The sequence below is a fragment of the Schistocerca americana genome, chromosome 6 (assembly GCF_021461395.2).
Source record: "Schistocerca americana isolate TAMUIC-IGC-003095 chromosome 6, iqSchAmer2.1, whole genome shotgun sequence".
Classification (NCBI taxonomy): Eukaryota; Metazoa; Arthropoda; class Insecta; order Orthoptera; family Acrididae; genus Schistocerca; species Schistocerca americana.
The window spans coordinates 222,440,752-222,462,346 of record NC_060124.1 but is presented as its reverse complement, the minus strand read 5'-3'; the positions used below and the strand labels follow the sequence as shown (position 1 = coordinate 222,462,346).

Sequence of the window (21,595 nt, the reverse complement as noted above, 5' to 3'; positions counted from 1 at the left end):
CCCATGAAAATCTCGTTAGAAAACTGACAGAACCAACTTTCAGTGATGAATCTAGGAATATATTACAGCCCCCTATGTATCCCTTACACGAAGATGACGTAGACGAAATTATACTCACGCCAGCGCGCACACATACGAATAGAAAGGGAAGTACCCTGTACCACGCACTTCCCAGTGGTTTGCACAGTATCCTGCCGTAGATTAGATCACCTGCAGCAGCGTTCCCGTTGCGCACTTTCTTCTCAGCTGCTGACAGAAACTTAGTTGCAACGATATTATTAGCCGAAATACATTTTTTAAATCACAATATGCTGCACTGGTTGTCGTGGGTTGGGTTACAATATCATTTTCGTTTTGTCTTTTTAAGTACTGCTCGCTTTCTGCTACACAGCCATTTCGAAGATCATGGTATAACCTGTCAATCGGACTTATTTGGGTTATTATCAAAACACGTTCAAGGAACACTTGGCCTGATGTTATTAATTTTTAAAGTTCAGCCACCTAAGTGCATTTTTAACGATGTATAAAAACCAACGTTAGCTTTGAGCTTGAAGGTAACTTTTGTGTCCGTAGTTGCTTACAAATAAATTTGATTTTGGATTTTTTTTCTTCTTTGCCCAGACCTGTATCGTTGAGCATCTTCAGTGGTTTATTTATTGCTTTCTTTCAAAAACTGGAAAAACTGATGTTTTCTGAACATTGTAGTTTTAAAAACATGCTTAGGTTTATGCAGCTTCCTGAATTTTGCAGTACAGCAGTTTTCATCTGCAACCATAGAGAACGTATTGACATTAAACTTACATTTGGAATGTAACAGTAACAGTTACACAGCACAGAAAAGAAAGCTACAGACACCGCAGCAAGTCTTAACAAGATATAGAATTTTTTTTATTTTCAGTTTGTGAGTACATTACTCCTAAAAACTGAAGTTCGTTACGTACAGTGCCTGAAAAGTAATTTTACCCGTTAACTGAAAGAAAAACTAATTATATATGAAGTTAACATTAACAATAATTATAACAACAGTAGCAACGGATGCATAGTCTAATACCAACGAGGGTACTTATTGCCCAATGAATACTTTGCTGTCTTTTCACACCATACCGTACGATTAATTATCGTTAATAGCAAGGCGTGTGGTTTGTGACTGGACGTATCAACCCGAAACCGGTAACCACTGCAGCTGAATTTTATAACAATGTAACTGAGACGGACGAAATAAAAATCATCCAACTTCCTCATTAAACATTTTTAACGGTCATATGCAGAGTGACTAAATTCAGTAATTACTTAAAGGCTATGAGTCCACTTCCAATTCTGAACGTGTTATAGAGTCTGGCGTTTGAAGCTCAACTCCGTCAAGTGCAAATGTCGGCGCCCGGCAGTTTTTCAGACGGGAAAATGATCTGAAAGAATTTCTTCTCCGGCACTCTTTGCGGAAAGTTATGGAGGGGAGGGACACACAGAGATGGAAAGCAGGTCCGAGACAAAGCACGCGGCGAGTCGCGGCCAATTTCGTTACGCAAGAAACAAATGAAACCCGCCGCACAGGCGCCATTAGCGCGAGGGCCGGCACGCAAACACTTTATTTCCAGCCACGGAGAGGGCGCAAAATAAAACGGCTCTCGTTTCGGTCTTATTACAACTCATTTCAGCAGCAAAGAGATGGATATTTCAGAGAAATTGGCCCAAGGCAGCGGTACCGGCCACAAGGCTGGCTTCTGGATTGGCCCCCATCCCACGGCAGACGTGATTAGCAATTAACCACCCACTAGCCTCAGAAGTCCCCACGTCACAGAGGAAGCATCAGAATTAACCACTGCTTTGCAACGACGACCTATAACTAAATCCCCAAGCACCATGTCTTGCTGTGAATTAACACGACAGGAATATAAAGTGTTGAATTCAAGCTGACAGTGTGTTATCAGATGCCGTAGCACAATTTCATTTTAATGGAATAGCTTCCCTGAATGTTGTGCGAGCGTAAACGATGATCCACAACAAGAACGTCAAAACCAATACGCTGAATGTGTGAAACACGGAACATTGGTCGTCTTACGATTCCTGAATTGCTATTGATGAAACGCGGATGATATGCTTTGAGCGTTGATTGGAGAGAGAGTGAGTCCAGCATAAACACGACCAAACACGCGCCCATGCTCTCAACTGGAAATCAAAATTATGGTCGTCAAGGAATACGCAAGACAAGTATTCCCTGTGGAACATGTGTCACGGATATTTGTTAACTGCGCTGAGAAATGACGAAGGCCAACCTAAGTTGTTGGAACACGAGCAAAATGATGCTGTAACACGAATGCCAGCAGCTTGTAAAAGCTGTAAGACAGAAGTTAGACAAATACTAGTACCACGTTTGTTTTGCCTCAGGTTCCCTATTGTTCTGGAGGAGGAGGATATTAGTGTTTAACGTCCCGTCGACAACGAGGTCATTAGAGACGGAGCGCAAGCTCGGGTGAGGGAAGGATGGGGAAGGAAATCGGCCGTGCCCTTTCAAAGGAACCATCCCGGCATTTGCCTGAAGCGATTTAGGGAAATCACGGAAAACCTAAATCAGGATGGCCGGAGACGGGATTGAACCGTCGTCCTCTCGAATGCGAGTCCAGTGTGCTAACCACTGCGCCACCTCGCTCGGTCCCTATTGTTCTGGCACAAGTCTTGTGTGGAGTGATCGTTTCCCTTCTCTCGAAGAGTTTCAGGTAATCGTTGGTTGCATCCGACAAGTTAAAAGATATTTTAGATGAAACAGTAAGGCTTCCAAAATATTGCGACTTCGTCACTGAGAAACAAGGAAACAGTATAGTGTGGCAACGATGAGATACTGTTACATAAATACACAGAAAATCCAACGACGCGTTCATTACCTTCGAGATCATCCTCCAAATATAACATAATCTAGTGTAACAAGTGAACTTTTTGCTGGGACTTACAATCCAATAGTAGAAGCGGCAAAAGTGCTACACGTGTTAATTTCATCATTTTTCAAAATATCTTCCAACCATTATGACCTGTTTCAATCTTCTAAACAGTCATTTTTTTTTCAGTATGGAAAACACAGTGTCACTTCGGCCCACCAGCGGAGAGGAGCACGATGACTTTGAAGTGCTTCGAGACAACAATGGACATACTACGTGTACCTACCAACCAAGTCACAAATCAAGCTGGGAAATTCCAGAACAAAGTGAATGTGGCGAATGAATCGGCAAATATGGAAGGGGGGACCGGTGCAATTACGTCGTCTACTGCCGTGTGGTTCCCGATGTTTCTCAATATCCCTTCGTGATATCTCAAAATAAGGTTTTGTTATTGTGCGGAGTCAACTGAGGCCATCCCTCTACACACAGATTTGAGGCAGCATCTACAAAGATGCTTTTGATCTCCAAAATCGGTTCATAAAAAAAGCTTTCAACCGATGGGAAAAGACTTTCGAAATGCTAATGTAATCAATGCGAATGAAATCTGCGCTCTTAATAATAATTAGCCGATTCAGAACCAAATAAAACGGCATGCATGGGTCTGACGAGCATCGACAAATTTGAAGTCAATCGTTTCCACATGTGGCACGGAATCTGCAGTGCTTCTCTTCGATAAATGAACACAGAATTATCGCTGAGTAGCTGCAGAAAAATACAACGAAGGTTGCGTCTTGATAAGGATTGTCCATATTCACTTTTATTTTCTCCCAATCACAAAACGTCAAAACGAAACATTATGACCACTGCCCACAGCGACGTTGCATGCTGCTGGTGGCGTTGCGGGCATGTGACGCGGTAAAAAAAAGTATGTATGCGGAGCAGACACGGGCTGAGGATCACCATAGCGAAGATATGGGCTGCAAATGGGCAAATCCATTGAGAAAAGCGACTTTGACAAATGTCAGATTATTATTACTATTACTATTATTATTATTATTATTATTATTTCTTTACTTTCTCAGACGTTAAGTCTGGTTGTTATTATTATTATTATTATTATTATTATTACGCAGAGCCTGTGAATGATTACCACGAAAACGGCGAATCTGGTCCAATGTTCACGTGCTATTGTCGTGAGCATTTATGAAAAGAAGTAGACTAGGCGCTAAATGATTGGACGTCCACTACTCTTCACAGAACGTTGGGTTCGGAGGCTTGTCTGCTCCGTGAAATAGGATGCATGGTGATCTGTGGCATCTCTGCCGAAAGAGCACATTGCTGGTGCACGCACAAGTGGTCCGGTGCACATCGTGCATCGTACATTGTTGAATATGAAGCTCCGCTGTAGACCAACCATACGTGTTCACATGTTGACGCAAAGACACCGTCAATCACGACTGCAATGGGGCACGGGCCCATCGGGATTCGACCGTCGGTCAATGGAAACGTGTCGACTCTTCGGGTGACTCACGTTTTAGCTTCACTAGGCCGATGGTCGTCTCCACAAACGCCGTCATCGAGGTGAACGGCGGTTCAAAACGTGCAGTGCACCACGAAAGCAGGCTGTTGGGAGCAGTATTATGCTATGGGGGGACGTTCTCCTGCGCTTGCATGGGATCTGTGGTAGTAATCGAAGACATGCTGACAGTCACGAACCACCTGCATCCCTTCATGCTTGGTGTCTTCACTGACGGCGATGTCATCTTTCAGGAGTATAACTGTCAGTGTCTCCGAGCCAAAACCGTGCTACAGTGGTTTGAGAACCATTATAGTGAACTCACATTGATGTCTCGGCGAACAAATTCGCCTGATGTAAATACTATGGAATTCATTTGGGTCGCTATCGGGCGCAATCACCATGTACACAAATCAATGGCCCATTATTTATGCCAATTACATTACCTGTTCGTAGACATCTAATGCCACATACCTCCATAAACCTACCAACAAACTTTCGGATCCCTGATACGCAGAATAAGTGGTGTATTTCGTTTCAAAGATGGACGAACAAGCTCCTAAGCAGTTCGTCATAACGTTTTGGCTCATCAGTGTATGCACCATAAGCAATATGTTTGCATACAATAATAATAATCAGAACTTCAAAACAGTGTTAAACCGGACACAATAGACATTCTCGAACTCGTCTGAAGGAATGTACTCTTCGACAAGGGACTATCGAGTGGTTTCAGAAAATTCGTTCCCGTACTGTTTATACAGACCGCTGTTCATCCGCAGGAAAGTGTAAACTGCTACATAGCGCTGTCTTATCGCCGACGAATTACTTAACAAACACGCGTATTTTGCAGATGAGGCGGAAGAGCTGTCGCTGGTAACTTGTCTCACATTCAGTGAAACAGTAGTCAATAAAAATTCACCGTACAGTCCGAAACGTGTTCTAGGCCATAGTTTAACCACAATATGGCCGCTGGTGATAAGAAGAGTGAGAATAAAAATTGTAACCCATTTAACATTGGGTAACTAGTCCCTTTATTTTATTCGTAAGAGTTCGGAACGTATTAACCGTACTTCTATTAAAGAAAATAAATACATCACCATCTTCCTGTATAATACATCACGTCAGGAAAACGACTGGTTAAGTTGTTTCTGTGACACAAAGCGTATAGTGGGTACACACACTATTCCCGAAGACGGATACACAGTGCGTAGGTGCGCCAGTCGAACGCTCTCTTCGTAAAGAGTGTAAAGCATACATACAAAACATGGCTGGAAGAAAGGAGAAAACGACAAGGGCAACAAACGCTAAAATGGACAAAATCGGACAAGAAAACTACAGAGACACGCAAAAAAATATGTAGAAGAGTTCAAAACAAGGCAGCAGATTACCATGGCTGGCTGACCATGAGAATAAACAGGAGAAGCCAGCCGCCACTCTGCAACACATTAAAACCTCCACTCTTAAAACACTAGGGTGCAGGACATAGAGGGACAAAGTACATGCGCTAGATGATAAAACCCACCTCACGAATAAAACGTAAAACTAAAGCTGCTCTTGAGGCATTTTCGCCCAACACCCAAGGTAGGGTGCTGGGGAAGTTAAAAGGACACCGCAGAGCAGCTAAAACTGGCCATTCGAGCAACAGGTGCACGACTGTCATTTCTGAGCCAAAGCGACACCGAGGTGAGTCCTCGCGACGGAGGAGCGAACCATGCGTTAGCCACGTATGGCCAATGCAGAGCCGGCAGACACTGATTCCCTGCGAGAGGACCGCATAGAAGGCTTCCACACATTTGTAGTCTGCTTAATGACACGCAGTCTGTTCTGCGTACTGTTATGTCATTCCGTTTCCCAAAGCCGAAAAACCCTGCGGCGTAAGACAGAACGCAGGTCAGTTTTGGAGATGCTCATCTCCAGAAGCGGTTTCCGCGTAGCCTATTTGGCCAGCCTGTCGGCAAATTAGTTAACTCGGATTCCGACGTGTCCTGGGGTCCACACAAACACCGCTGAACGACGGGACCGTTCTTGGGCATAGATGGATCCTGAATGGACGCAACCAAAGGATGCCGAGGGTAGCAGTGGTCGACAGCTTGTAGGCTGCTCAGGGAGTCCGTACACAGGAGAAATGACTCGTCAGGGCCTGAGCGGACGCGCTCAAGAGCACGAGATATGGCCGCCAGCTCAGCAGTGAAAACACTGCAGCCATCAGGCAAGGAATGCTGTTCAATATGTCCTCCATGAACATATGCAAAAACTACGTGTCCGTCAGCCATCGTGCCGTCGGTGTAAACAACTTCAAGGCCCCAGTACATGTGGAGAATCGAGAGGAAGTGATAGCGGAGAGCTGCAGGGTTAACGGAGTCCTTAGGGCCATGCGAAAGGTCCAGCAGAATCTGCGGCCTAGGTGTAGACGATGGAGGTGTACGTGACTGGACCTCGACGAGAGGTGGTAACAGGAAGGACTCCAGTTCAGCCAGAAGGGACGCGGACCGCAATCATAAGCCCTGACCTGGGCCGCCGATTCGGAAGATGAACCGCCGTGGTTGGGAAAAGGACACGGTAAGTCGGATGCGCGGAAGAACTACAAACGTGTGCAACATAACTGGCGAGGGACTCTGGCCTCCACCAGGACACTGGTCACCGGACTCGTTTTAAGGGCTCACGTCGCTAGGCGAACGCCACAATGGTGCACTGGGTCGAGTTAACGCAACGCTGAGAGCGCCGCCGAACCGTAAACCAGACTCCCATAGTCCAGGAGGGACTGAACAAGAGCTCTGTAGAGCTGCAGCAGTGTAGAGCGATCTGCACCCCACTTGATGTTGCTCAGGCAGCGGAGGGTATTGAGGTGCTGCCAGCACTCCCGTTTAAGCTGACGAAGGTGAGGTAGCCAAGTCAATCGGGCGTCGATACCAGTCCTAAGAATCGACAGGTCTCCACTACAGTGAGTGGATCGTCATTAAGGCAAAGTTCTGGTTCTGGATGAAAGGTGCGACGTCGACAGAAATGCATGACACACGACTTCGCGGCTGAAAACTGGAAGCCGTGGGATAGAGCCCATGACTGCGCCTTGTGAATGGCCCCTGTAGGCGCCGCCTAACAACACCAGTACTGGAGGAGCAGTACGAAATCCAGAAGTCATCCGCATACAGAGAAGGTGAGACCGGCGACCCTTCAGATGCTGCTAGACCGTTAATAGCCACTAAAAATAGAAACTTAATACGGTGGCCCGCGGAAACGAAATTCTCCTGAATACGGAGGGAACTATGGGAGGCACAGACTTGGACACGGAAAGTACAGAGCGACAGGAAGTTTTGGATAAAAATCGGGAGCGGGACCCAGAGACAACACACACACAACGTGGCAAGAATATGATGTCGCCAGGTCGTGTCGTATGCTTAAAAAAGACGGCAGCCAAATGTTGGCGTCTGGAAAAGGCTGTTCGGATGACAGACTCGAGGGGCACAAGATTATCAGTGGTAGAGCGACCATGGCGGAAGCCGCCCTGACATGGAGCCAGTGCCCGCACCGTCAAGGGGGTAGGTGGAGTCTGACGGATCCGGGAGCCAACTGTACGCAGCAGAAGGGAAGATGGTAGAACCGTTGTCGTAGCGGCGGTGTAGGTTGAAGTCATATGCACAGAATGTAGCCTCTCGTATTTTTTCTTAGTCTCAGTTTAGGTCAGTCAATCCAGGGTCTTGTATTAATTTGTTTTTCTTTCTTTCTTTCTTTCTTTCTCGAGAATCCTGCAGTCCGGCGAGCAAGGCAAATGGTGCTCTCCACAGCTGACACAGATGGAGGTGGGGCACAGGGAGTATTGAGATGTGAAGGACGTCCACAATCCAGTCAGGTGACACTGGAAGTACAGTGGGAAGGCATACAGCCGAACTTCCAGCACTTAAACCACGGGTAATGTGTCACCCTCGAAGGCTAAGATGAAGGCACCGGTGGCAACATCATTATCCCTCAGAGCCTGGTGGACGCGCCGGACGAAATGGACAACTCGCCGTTATAAATTGACGGGCAGCTCATCGTCAGACTGCAAAAGAAGGTCCCTGTGGAATATAATACCCTGGACCATATTTAAGCTCTTATGGGGCGTGATGGAAACAGAAACATCCCCCAGCTTGTCACAGGCGAATAGATCCTGTGACTTGGCAGACGATGCTGTTTTGATCAAGACCGATCCTGACCGCATTTTGGACAAGCCCTCCACCTACCCAAACTTGTCCTCTAAATGCTGCACAAAAAACTGAGGTTTCATTGACAAAATAGATTCCCATCAACTTTCGTACATACGAGGTACAGTGGTGAATAAGCTATGCTGCCATCATTCGCCTGGCGACCTTGACCGCTTAGTGACTGCTGGTGTTTGATCATCAGTAAGAGATGACATACTACGCTTCATGGCGTGTCATCCACCCTGAAGCCACCCACTCCGACCAGGGGCCCTTCCCCTGGGCGCCAGCCAGCCGCAGCAAAGGCCACCTGGCAGGATGGCCAATGCTGCGAGTGCCGATGCCGCCAGGGTGACGAGCATCTACTCCTTGGCATACGTGGGGAGTTAAAGGCGCAGGCATCAGCAGAGCGATCCCTGTGTGGTCAGGGGGCTATAACCAACAGGGTACATGGTGCCCCCACCACAATGGACTGGCTACCGTGCTAGTTATCAGCCACAAACGAACTATCCATTATCGTCGACAGCGCAGAAAGTGATACTGCACAAAGGATGGAGGAAAACGCTCCCAGGAGGGTGGCCATGCCCGACAGTTGGGGAATGGGCGGAAGTGCAGATCCACGTCGACTAAGGATGTGAGAGCTCTCAGCGCATGGTAGGCACTATGCACCATGTAAGGCGCCCTTCCCCAATTGGCTCGCTCTTCGGGAAAATTTTGAGAAATAGAGGTCAAGCCCTGCAGGGGACCATCACATAAAGGCCGAAACGAGTGGACTCCATTTAGTCGCCTCTTGACCGGCAGGAATACCTCGGACCTATTCTAATCCCTGGACCTGCAGGGGGGAGATGTTCTGTCAACAGTATTTCCAGCGCCAGAAAACCTGTTGCCAACACAGATACTGTGACATCGTAGGCTTTCCCGGCGTAATAAGTCTTTAAAGTCTCTTCGGATTTGCTGCGCGATCCTAAAATAAACTCGATTCGATATTTCGGCGATCCAACTGGTAGCCATGTATAGGACAACGCTGTTGCCGCCCTTAGAACACTGGCGGCAACGATATATTGCACTCAGGGACGATACTCGAATACTCCGGCAGCAAACCCGAAGAGACTTTCAAAAGAGTTAATGTTCGCGCACTTTTAGCTTTTCCTTCTCCTATCGGCTCCTCGTTCCTTAATCTGCGCAAGTCGGGTCACTTCCGACAAAGAACGTAGGTAAGTCACAAACTGCCATTATTTACTTACAAACAATACTGTATAGAACATAATTAGCTGCAACGCCATAGTTGAATCACATGTGTGTTTGCAGCAGCAAAGTATTTACACTGCAATAACTTCAATTTCGTACACGAAATATTTAAGCAATCTCCTTAATAGTTATATATGTTTCGCACGAAACACAAAACGAAAACCCGTTCTCTTTTGTTGGTAACACACTAAGAAGATAGAACTTCCTAGTTCCGAGTTGCCCTGCGAAACTCAAATAACTGTTTGTCGGAGTACATAGCTTGTGCTTAGAAACAGTCTGTCAAGTACTGCATGTTCTGTTGACTGAATGACTCCAGAAAATTCTGTGATAAATGAAGGGAAAAACTTCAAAATAGGTGGAATATTTTGTAATATTTCTTTAGCAAGAAAATTAGCATTTCCTTAGCCTCCTTCCACCCAGCCGCAACCTTGGCACTGTCCACATACACGCTCAGACGCGGCTTGTTCTCGCAGCCCCGTTGAGCTGAAGTTGAGGATGCTAACTGGCCGCCAAGAATTGCCCCGCCAAGGTAACTTGGCGCGGCTCTGGATGCCTGCTGCTCTGCTAGCAAGTTGCCGCCACGCTCCCTTTTAGCATTCAGCGCGTCGCCGCCGCTTCCCTGTTTTAACTTTAAACGCACTGGCGAAATGCAACGGCTGTGGAGCCAGGTAGTTTTCTTAACAGAGTCCCTTCCCTGCACTCGGCAGCGTGCCCGCATTTCTACTGCTGCTTCCTTCTCAAGCACGAACTCGGTGCAATTGGCGGCACGCACGGTCCATTAGTACTTAGGTTTCTGAAATCTATGCTTCAATTACGGGTATAGAGGTCGTTAGAAATTGCAGAACATGTACTGCTGTTCACAAAAGCCAGAGAGAGAGAGAGAGAGAGAGAGAGAGAGAGAGAGAGAGAGAGAGAGAGAGAGAGAGAGGGGGGGGGGGGGGGGGGGAATTGAAAGCTTTAATGCTCCGCAAGAAATGTGAAGTGTATTATTTGTGCAGAAATGACAATTTACGAACAGATATTAAAGCCATGACGATGGCACAAGCCATACATTTCGTAAGGTCTAAGCGGAATATCCGACATTACTGATACGCACAACTAGGAAATCATTATTTCAAACAAAGGCGGTCCACGAATTATTTTGTGTATCTCGCTGGGGGAAGACAAATTACCATCTATTGCCACATTCTAAACTGGTATCGACCCAAATAACCATCTAAAACACTCACGTTGATCACGCACTAGTCACCATGCTCAACAATTCTGCCGTCACTTGAAAGAAACGAAATCAAAAAGCACTGGCAATCCATCACAACCAGGACCGCGCTTCTGACATTTGGCAACCGGTTACTACTGCCCAGTACATACGTCTTGAGTGGGTTTTATGAAATCTCTTCTCGTTTCTCGTATGTGTTCGAGATAAAATTTCACCTAAAAAAGACAGATACTGGATTGGATGGTGCGTATACCTAAGGGTCGTTTCCAACAGATTAAACCGTCGGGCACGATTTATAGCATCAGCAAATAAGTAATCATCAGACGAACACGACAAAATACAAAACCAGAAAAGAAATTTATGTACGATAATCCAATCTGTAGAGGTGAACTTACTTTTTGCTTGTCTTTCATGGAGCCTCGCCCAAGAACCGCCATTTTCGTCATCGTATCTTCTTGTAGTCTCTTCATAGAGTTGCCCTTTGGTCCTAAAAGTTTTCCAACGAAGTTGAACTGCAAAAGAACAATGAAGTAGCTATTAAACACCAAACGGCATATAACACACCATTAACGTTTTCATTATTTTTACAGCTCTTATGGTGAAGACACTTGTTAAATAAATAAATAGCATGAGATAAAAAATTACATTTCTTTTTTCACATGTCTCACATCAAACAACGGGTTGTATGCAGAAAATGATTCAAATGGCTCTGACCACTAGAACTACTTAAACCTAACTAACCTAAGGACATCACACACAGCCATGCCCGAGGCAGGATTCGAACCTGCGACCGTAGCGGTCGCGTGGTTCCACACTGAAGCGCCTAGAACCGCTCTGCCACCACGGTCGGCTGTATGCAGAAACTCTCAGTTATGAGAGCTACTTAAAAGCTACATTCTTTAACATTAATCGATCGCGTTGAGTGCAACATACTTCATAATATGAGGCACGTTCTTCAGATTTCCGGACATTCTCTCAATTGATAAAATTTAACTCCTGTCCACAGGGATTAACGAATAACTTCCGTTACTTTACTTCCATTCAGGGACACATGAAGCGCATCAGCCCTTACACTAGACTAGCCAAACAAACTAAACTAGACGTAATGTAAGAGGAGTTGAATGTGGAATATTTGTCGTATGCCACTAAGTGAACGCAGAGCCAGTATTCATCTCACGCCATAGGAAACGAGTATACGAACATGAAACGTCCTCAGCTACAGTAGAATAATACTGTATGTTAGTCACGGTTTTCTATTTGGAAATTTGTAGTAAGTTCCTACGGGACCAAACTGCTGAGGTCATCGGTCGCTAGGCTTACACGCTACTTAATCAAACTTTAACTTACGCTACGGACAACATACACACCCATGTCCGAAGGACGACTCGAACCATCGATGGGGAGCTTTACTATATTTGCTGTCAAAAAATTATCGCATGCTAATATCTTAGAAACTAGATTAAGGAAAGGCAAACCTACATTTCTAGCATTTGTAGACTTAGAGAAAGCTTTTGACAATGCATTTATGTAAACGAACAATTTTATAAAATTCATTGTCCACATCGTGAGATGATTTATTGCCCTATTGGATTTATTCATGAAAATGACTTAATTTAATTTACCTGTACACATTAAAAACTAACAGTAGCAAGTAGATACATAAGGAATACAGGGAAAAAGTGTCATACATGGCATGTATTCCTCATACGACGCTATAGTAAAACTCACACAGCAGGATTTAACTATTTTTTCTCGAAAGACACTGTAGTAAAGCTAGTGAGCAGATCAAAGGAGTCATACTTTTCTGCGGCGAGCAGAATTAATTTTGTGACATAGATATTTATATGAAATATTAAAACGATCTGTTTCTACAAATATAGAGAGCAATACCACCAAATATGAACTGATTCATATAATTTTGTGTACCCCATTCCATATGAATCCATAATTTTTTTAATTACATTCGCTGTAATTGGAAAGTATCTGGTGCTGTGGTACTGTTGTGTGTGTGTGTGTGTGTGTGTGTGTGTGTGCGTGTTAAAATTATCAATGCACCTACGCATTCAACCTCAAAACTGTCGTCTTTTATCAGCTTTCTTTTGCTTGTGCACCATTACACTAATTCACTCATTCGAACACAACCGATTACTGTCCAGTTTACTGTCCAGTTTCTCACAATCTAGTCTCATATCCATTAAATGCAGTAGATATTTCTTACCATTAGTAAGAAAAATTTTATGCTAGTTCTGTCACTACCATTTACAGCAATAATCTACATTTTTATCCCTTACTATGATAACAAGTAATTGTAACGGACAAATTGAAAACGTCACGTGTCGTCCCTATCAATCTCTTTGCCTCGGTATGTAGGAGAAAGAAGCGGCATTCATTCGCATCAACTGGTGGACGACCTTGTCTTGATTTTGCTTGCGCGCTGTAGGCGGAGTAGCAGCCACTCTCTGGCGCGATAACGCTTCGCACTTAAAAGGCTCATTCAACATATCTGTTGGTCTATCTTGCTAACAAGAAATGCCTTTTAGGCACCTTGCTGCCTCTTTCTGGAGCTTCTCTCTCGCATGTGCAGAGAGTTCTGAATACTAAGCGACAGCAAAGGCAGTTCTTCATTCTTCTTCCAGCTACACATCTTCCTTTCCATACGACTCACGCGTCTTTATTTTCCATCTTCATTAACTGCCTGTTATCACCTTCCTCTTTCCCTCCCACTTCGGAATTTTTCTCTGACGCCCATTGCTCCCAGCACACACAGTTAAAACCTTACTTCCCGTAATCTGCATTTACTATTTGCATTTATCTTGAGAGACTGTGAACTTTTTATCTGCTCTACTGTAATTTCTAAATGTAGTAATTGATGTTCTATATAATACGTTTAACGTATCATTTGTAATATGAAATACGTAGAACGCCCGGCTAGATGTAAGAAGCGCCTCATCGGGAACTTAACTCTTTCTCCAGGGCTTTGCGAGAACCACTGCCGAATTGCAAGAAAATGCGCAAGGTGCTTGAGACAACCTATCGCAGGATGCCATTCGGCACCTTTACGATCGTTCGAATGCCATAATACACACCTGTGTTGCCGCCATAGGGCGTTACACTGCGTACTGGTGCGAATACTGTAAAAGGCGTACTGGATTCGATCTAAATTTGTTATCATATACTCCTACCACGCTATTGCTTATCCTCGAGTGTGTAGCCTCTTTTTTTTTTTGCATGCATATCAGAAAAATCAGTTCTGTAGAATACTTGGGCAGCTATTATACACACGAGGTTTCCCCGCTGTTTATAGAAGCGGAATCCACACAGCAAATTCAACCGCTCAAGAAGGGAACAGCAGGTGGAATAAACCCTTACTTTGGTCATCAAGAGAAACAAACTCTTGGGAGCTGTGTTGAGTATGTACAAAGGTAAGGTGCTACCAAACGTAAAAATTATTATTAAATCGTGTTTGAAACTGTTGCAATGGGTCTACGGATAAGAAAGTGGATGAAAATTCGTAACACACGCATTAATTGCCCGTTTCGCTACCAATGCACCTTTAAGAAACTTGACAATAGGAATTCCATAGGAACGAAATGGCGTAATTAACTTATCAGAGGATGAACACACCTCTTGGTGTTTGGTGGTGGGTGTTTCAAGCAACACTTTCCCCCTCCGTGCATGAATGGCGCGTATCTCCGTATTCCTCTGATGGTAATATGATAGTAGCACGCAATACCTCTACCTAGACAAACGCGATGTTTTTTAACATGTCGCGATGCTCTACACCATTTACCGGTTTTTCTAAAAAATGTCTAGTAATACTTTTTTGTTATCAAGTTTTCGAATACGGGTACAGCCGGCGGAGCTGCGAGCCCAAAATAATGGCGACCGACTATCGCAAATAAAACTTTGCATTTGCTTAAAACAAACATAGAACTTGCGAGTTTGACGCATCGTTGAAGTAGGTGTCATTAGGGGAAGATTACAAGCTAAGGCTGGACTAGAATAATGTATAACGTTCGTGCAGGGTACCCTCCGTCATATGCTATAGAATTATCAGCGGAATATATATGCTGAATAGACTGGGGAGCGAGAAGGCCGTAGTCTTGCTGAAGGAACCATTCCGGTATTCACTTTAAATTATTTTCGGAAAACAATAAACGTAAATGATATAACGTAGACTTTCAAGGCCAGTATTTACAGCCTTAGTCACACCTGTCTTCTGAGAATTAGGTCGAAGTTTAATGCATGTTTCTGTGCTGGCGTTTCCTCTCCTTCTGGGGAAAGCATCCCCAGAGGAAATGGAGATACATGTAGCTAGTGTGAACTGCTTTTAAAAGCGAATGATTGTACACTGCACTTGCACAGCAAGCTGAACACGCCAAAATGAAATGGAAGGAGCTATGGAGCTTATTGCTAAATAGAAGTAACAGCACCTATGCTTCTACACTACTGTATAGTTCCGTAACATCTTAGGTCATGGTTAAATAACGTCACGAATCGACTGTTTTAGGTAAATAGTTTGCCGGTTTTGCCTGCCTGAGAAAGTAGTGTGCACATTGATTGGCTGTTAAAAAGAAGCTTACGTAGGGGAATCACCTACAGACATCTCCACTGCTTCTGAGGCTGTCTACTGTTATATAGGAGAGACAGGCAGAAAATATGCTTTGGACCACGGCCTATTTCCCTGAAAACCAATGTCACCAAAGAAATAAATGTAAATCTGGATGACGTACTGACGGAATTTTTAATCGCTCCACTCCTTCCCCCTTCAATATTAACCAAGTGTCTGACGAACTATGCCACATGCCACATCGTTTGCAGTCCTAAAATAAAACGCCAACATGAAAATCCTTTTCACCGTTGGTAATTAATGTAGTTTTAACACGCGGCAAAGTCACTGTGCACATGATCATGATTAAATACTGATCCCAGTATCTGAAACTGCGTTAAACGCTGACGAATGAACCACCTTGGACTCAGAAAAAACTTAATGATTTTGTTGCCGTTTTAATACAAGAGAAAAGTCAATTATTCTTTTACTGCACTTTCAGGCATAATTTCCCCATATGACGAATGAGCTCTAAATATATAATCTATCCTTCTGCCTCTTATCACTATGGCTATGAGAAAACTCCGGATATTCCAGAATAGTTGTGCTGCCGGTGAATAGTCCCTCAAATCACAGTAACGAATTGGAAACGACTAGATCATGGATTATTAATTAACAATATTTCGTCGCCAATCAAAAATTTTATTTTTATTTTGTCCAGCACATTTCGCAGCTACAACTCCATTTTGAAGAACTGTATGGATATACTGGGCTAACATCTGCTTCCGTTTTTCGCCTAATAGTCACAGAACGACGCAGTTGTTACGTTTTACGAGATAAACTATACTTCCAGAGGGGTTAACGAAACAATGTTTGAGGAATGAGAGGAAGTCTAGTAACATATTACGTACGTTTGATCATGCAAAATGGCTCTGAGCACTATGGGATTTAACATCTATGGTCATCAGTTCCCTAGAACTTAGAACTACTTAAACTTATCTAACCTAAGGACATCACACAACACCAGTCATCACGAGGCAGAGAAAATCCCTGACCCCGCCGGGAATCGAACCCGGGAACCCGGGCGCGGGAAGCGAGAACGCTACCGCACGACCACGAGCTGCGGACTTGATGATGCAACTTTCGTCTTCTACACTGATGAAAAACTTCCACATTTGCACTTACATTTTGAAAATTTAACGTGTTTGTTATAGTACTACTTGACTCCTAACTGCATATTAACCTAACATGGTTGTTACAGTACTACAAGTCTCCAAAGGTGCGTATTAACCTATGTTACAATGACGTGATGGAGTATTATATTTACTATTATTTCTATTCACGGAATTGACGGAATTAAATAAGACATTAAATAATTACTCATAGGAGTTGCAGTTAACATTTTAATTTGACGTGCTTAACTACACAACTGTTTCAACATTAAACATATACGCAACTGGTTAATTCATTTCTACTGTAAGTGACACAGAGTATCACAGAAACACATTATACCTCCACTTATAGACCAGTAAATAATAAATACGTCGTGTGGATATAAAACAATAAAAAATCATAGAAAAGATTGAAATACGTAGTCTGCACAAATGATTACGATAGGATTTGAATGTAATTTCCTTGTTATCACCGTGTGCTACACTATGGCCCACTAGTCTACAACAATCAACTTTTACTACAAAATGTCGTCATTCGCTACCATATTGTCGTCAGCACGCCAGAACATTAACCAGGAATAGAGTCCAGCCGACTCACTGGAAACGAAAACGTATATTTGCTTTCCGCAACCGCTGTCAGACTGCGCAGGGTAAGGAGCTCGACAGAACCGTGAAAAACAGCCAGCAGGCAAAGCGATGTTTCGCGGAGATTGCACAAAAGTGCACCCCCAACCCGTGACCAGCAGAGGAAAGTGGCGGATGTAAGACCTGTGGAACACGGAGACGACGGAGTATTTTTACGACTTATAACAACGATTAAGACATTACGTCTGAACGTCACGTAGTATAATCCGCCGGAGATTTTACGACTGTGGACGCCAGGCCGCGGGACTGCGACGCAGGAGAGCAGTAACATTTGCCCAAACGACCAACATTTAACCCCAAGAACGCCGCGGAAATTGAATTCCTTGTTGTTTACGACTGCAACGCTCATAAAAACATGAGCCACAAGAAAGAAATGCCCGTATCCTCGGCACGAATTCTCAATCTGACATGTAACAGCATCGCATACCCCGAAATGTATAGGATGACGAATTTCAGTGCGTGGAACACATTAATGACAAAAGATTCGTGTTGTTGTGACTTACTAAACCGTAATTGAATGGAGTAAGATTTTCTAAAAGTATCTGTAACGAAGGTAACAGAAATAATGTCCCAGACACAAATGCCTTTTATAACTCTTGAGGAGGGAAGGAAGGAAGCAAGAGTAATCAGGGTGGCTAGTCCAAATCCTTACTTTGAAATTGACCAACATTCTAAATTCAGAAGAGTTCTTCAGTTTAAATACCTTTGATCACGTTTCAACAGTAAAAATATTATAACAATGGATATAAACGAAAAAACAGCCCACGGTCAAGATGTCTGTACTGACTAAGCAACCCACTAAAAAGTAAAGCTTTGTCAGGCACCAAAAAAAATGGCTCTGAGCACCATGGGACTTAACATCTGTGGTCATCAGTCCCCTAGAACTTAGAACTACTTAAACCTAACTAACCTAAGGACATCACACACATCCATGCCTGAGGCAGGATTCGAACCTGCGACCGTAGCGGTCGCACGGTTCAAGACTGTAGCGCCCAGAACCGCTCGGCCACATCGGCCGGCAGGCACCAAAAAGATGAAAATATACAACACTATAGTGTGCCCCATAGTACTTACTATATGGTCCAGAAAGCTGGTCATTTACGAAGAATGAAAGAGAAAAACTGAATGTTTCCGATAGAAAAATCTGGGGACCTGTGTTGGGGAATGGCGTATGGAGAGTTCGAAAGAACAATGAAATTTATTAGTTAATGAAGCAACCCACTATCATACAGAAATTAAAAAGTAGGAGACTGTAATGGACAGGACATGTGGCTAGAATGGAAAATAACAGAATCATCAAGAAAGCATTTGAAGGAACCCTCCAGGCAACAAGACCATTGGGCCGACCTCGTACAAGGTGGAAAGATGACATAGAGAAGGACATCGCAGCATTAGGACTTTCCACAGGGTGGAGAGAGACTGCGAGATATAGAAGGCAGTGGAAGCATATCATTGATGTAACGCGTGGTCTACACGGCCTGTGATCGGTGAGGAGAAGAAGAAGAAGAAGAAGAAGAAGAAGTCACACTTGGAGGGGGAAAAAAAAACCTCCCTGAGAATTTCAGGTGTGAGGAGGAAGATGGTCTCATGAAGCCCATGTTGGAAATTAATGGTGAGCAGCGATGGGGCAGCGCATACCACAATAATTACTGTTCTTTCCTCTGAGCTGAGCTGTGTACCAGCCATAATCAGTAGTTTAACTGCAGTTTTTAAACATCGATAATTTATATGTCTGTGTGTGAAATCTTATGGGACTTAACTGCTAAGGTCATCAGTCCCTAAGCTTACACACTACGTAACCTAAATTATCCTAAGGACAAACATACACACCCATGCCCGCGGGAGGACTCGAACCTCCGCTGGGACCAGCCGCACAGTCCATGACTGCAGCGCCTTAGACCGCTCGGCTAATCCGGCACGGCAATTTATATGGAATAATATTCATGTACTTAACACACTTCGAAATACTGAGTATTTTAAAATTTGTTGTTTATAAAACTCAATAATACTCAATTTCAATGGCACATTAAAAACGCTGAATTCTTGTGATTTTGTGTCTTCCTGAAATTCCCTGAGATTACCCAATTTTTCTAGGTAAAATATAATTCTCTGAGGATTCCAGATTTTTTCCAAAAGAATCGCAACAGTGTAACATTCTAACTTGCCGTCGGCACGCTTACGAGATGATTAAAAATCTTGGCAAAAAATGCTCTCCTTTCTAGTGAATCTTTCACTCAGGAGCTGAGAGTATGCAGTGTAAAACTTCAATACCTGTAAGTACCCAAGACAGTTTCTGTGAGCTTGCAATAAAAAGGATACTGTAGATGTACAGTGAAAATATGTGTATGTGCTGTGTGTTCGGACGGGTCAGATGTTTCAACGTTTCCTGCAAAAAGCAAATTCTATCTTTCCACTCAGGAAGATAGTTTAACCCATCACCGATGATAGTGAGGCAGTGATTACGCACTGAATTCGAACTCCAAAGGAGCATGTTCCGAATCCCCTTTCAACCATACTCACCATTTTTCTGTATCACTTGAGATAGCGCTGGCTCGTTAAAGCCACCATTTTCGCTTCCGTACCCTATTCTACTGCCAATGACCTAGTCATCAGTCTCTAAGGATCTCGATGTCGACGACAAACGATGCTCAAACTTAACATTCTTTTTAACCTTTCGTGAAACTTTATTTCTCACACCATCTTTTGCATGAAATTAAGGTCTAATTTAGGTATTATTAATCGATATCTATACATGGCATGAATGTCTGTTCGTATATTCACAGGTAGGTTAGCACAGTGAAACGAACCCTAGGTTTTTGTAAGCTTCATATTCACTAGCATCGCTGCTATTGGTAGTGAGGTGGCGCTATTGATTTCGCATCTGTTTGGCGCCAAGTGATCAGTAGTGAGAGGCTGGCTATCTAACACGACGGAACCGCGGAAATCTTGGGCCCGCAAAAGTGTTGTAAACATCGTGACACAAGTATAATCCTCGACGTGCAGTCGTTCGTGCGCATCAGCATTCAATCATTCGTGCGCAAAACGCGAATGCAGCAGTAGTTTGTGAAATGAGAGAACTGAGTCAAAACGCGAAAAAAAAAAAAAACGATTTGATGTTCCCCCGCATCTCCCGCGTCGCACCACGCGAGAATTGGATTAACTACATCATTCCCACGAACATCGTCTTGTTGGATTGCAACGAATGGATATGAATATGACCACAAGAATAACATGTTTAGAGTGTGGGCAGTACAGCGCTGTAAAAAGTGCACGAATATTAATAATAATCGAAGTTCTACCAGGCTCGTGTGACATCACTCGGTAGTGAAGCAACAGCCCCCCCCCCCCCCCCCAATTCCCCTAACTACTTATTTGAACATTGCAGGTACGTTCCAGCATCGTTGCAGTCCAGTACTACGAGGGGGAAAAGCGAACGTGGTTTGAACACTGCGAGGTGAGTGGGAGTTAAGACATATGGCCGTTAAACATATATGCAGTCAGTTCTACAAGAAAGTGTAACCATAATTTTAAATGTGATGTCCGCAGCGACGTCTCTGGTAGTGGTCTCGAATCTGTAATCAATGCAATTTTGCGCAGTGTATAGATAAGAAGTGTGAGAGTTGAATGTTATGTTCTGTTTTGTCAGTTGCAATTCTAAATGAGTGCAAAATATAAGCGGCGTTCAAAAAGAAACGAGCCGGAGGCGTAATTACAGAAATCAGTGCCTGTATGTTAGAAGTACTGACCATGGCTGTTGAGACACTTGTCCCACTGTGACACAAGACGGTGAATGGCTGTCTCATAAGATTCTCGGGGCTGCGATGTTAACTAATTCTGCACGTACAGCTGGACGTCTTCGTCCGAGGTGAATCGTTTGCCCCTCAGAGCCTTTTTAAGAGGACCAAAAATGTGGCAATCACAGGGAGAGAGGTCCGGACTGCATGGAGTGGTCGAGAACCTCCCATTTGAATTTCTGCAGAGGTGCCATGATTGTGTTGGCCGTATGAGGTTTTGCATTGTCGTGGAGCAGATGACCCCACGGGTGAGACTGCCTGGTCGTTTTGATTTGATCGCTTGGCGAAGGGTGGTCAAGCATTGCGAGTAATGCTGGGCATTCACTGTTCCGTGCTGCAGTAAGTGCATCAGCATCAGAAGTGGGCCATTTTTGGTCCCCTTAAAAAGGGTCGGGGGGGGGGGGGGGGGG

At 44.1% G+C, this 21,595-nt stretch overlaps 1 protein-coding gene across 1 annotated transcript in view; it reads right to left on the bottom strand.

Moving 5' to 3' along the window:
• Nucleotides 1-21,595, bottom strand: part of LOC124620060 (KH domain-containing, RNA-binding, signal transduction-associated protein 3-like) — a 537,488-nt gene that overhangs the window by 93,179 nt on the left and 422,714 nt on the right. Inside the window, exon 3 of the mRNA XM_047146728.1 lies at nt 11,421-11,537. Coding sequence (XP_047002684.1) covers nt 11,421-11,537 — 117 coding nt within the window. The remainder of the gene's footprint in view (nt 1-11,420; nt 11,538-21,595) is intronic.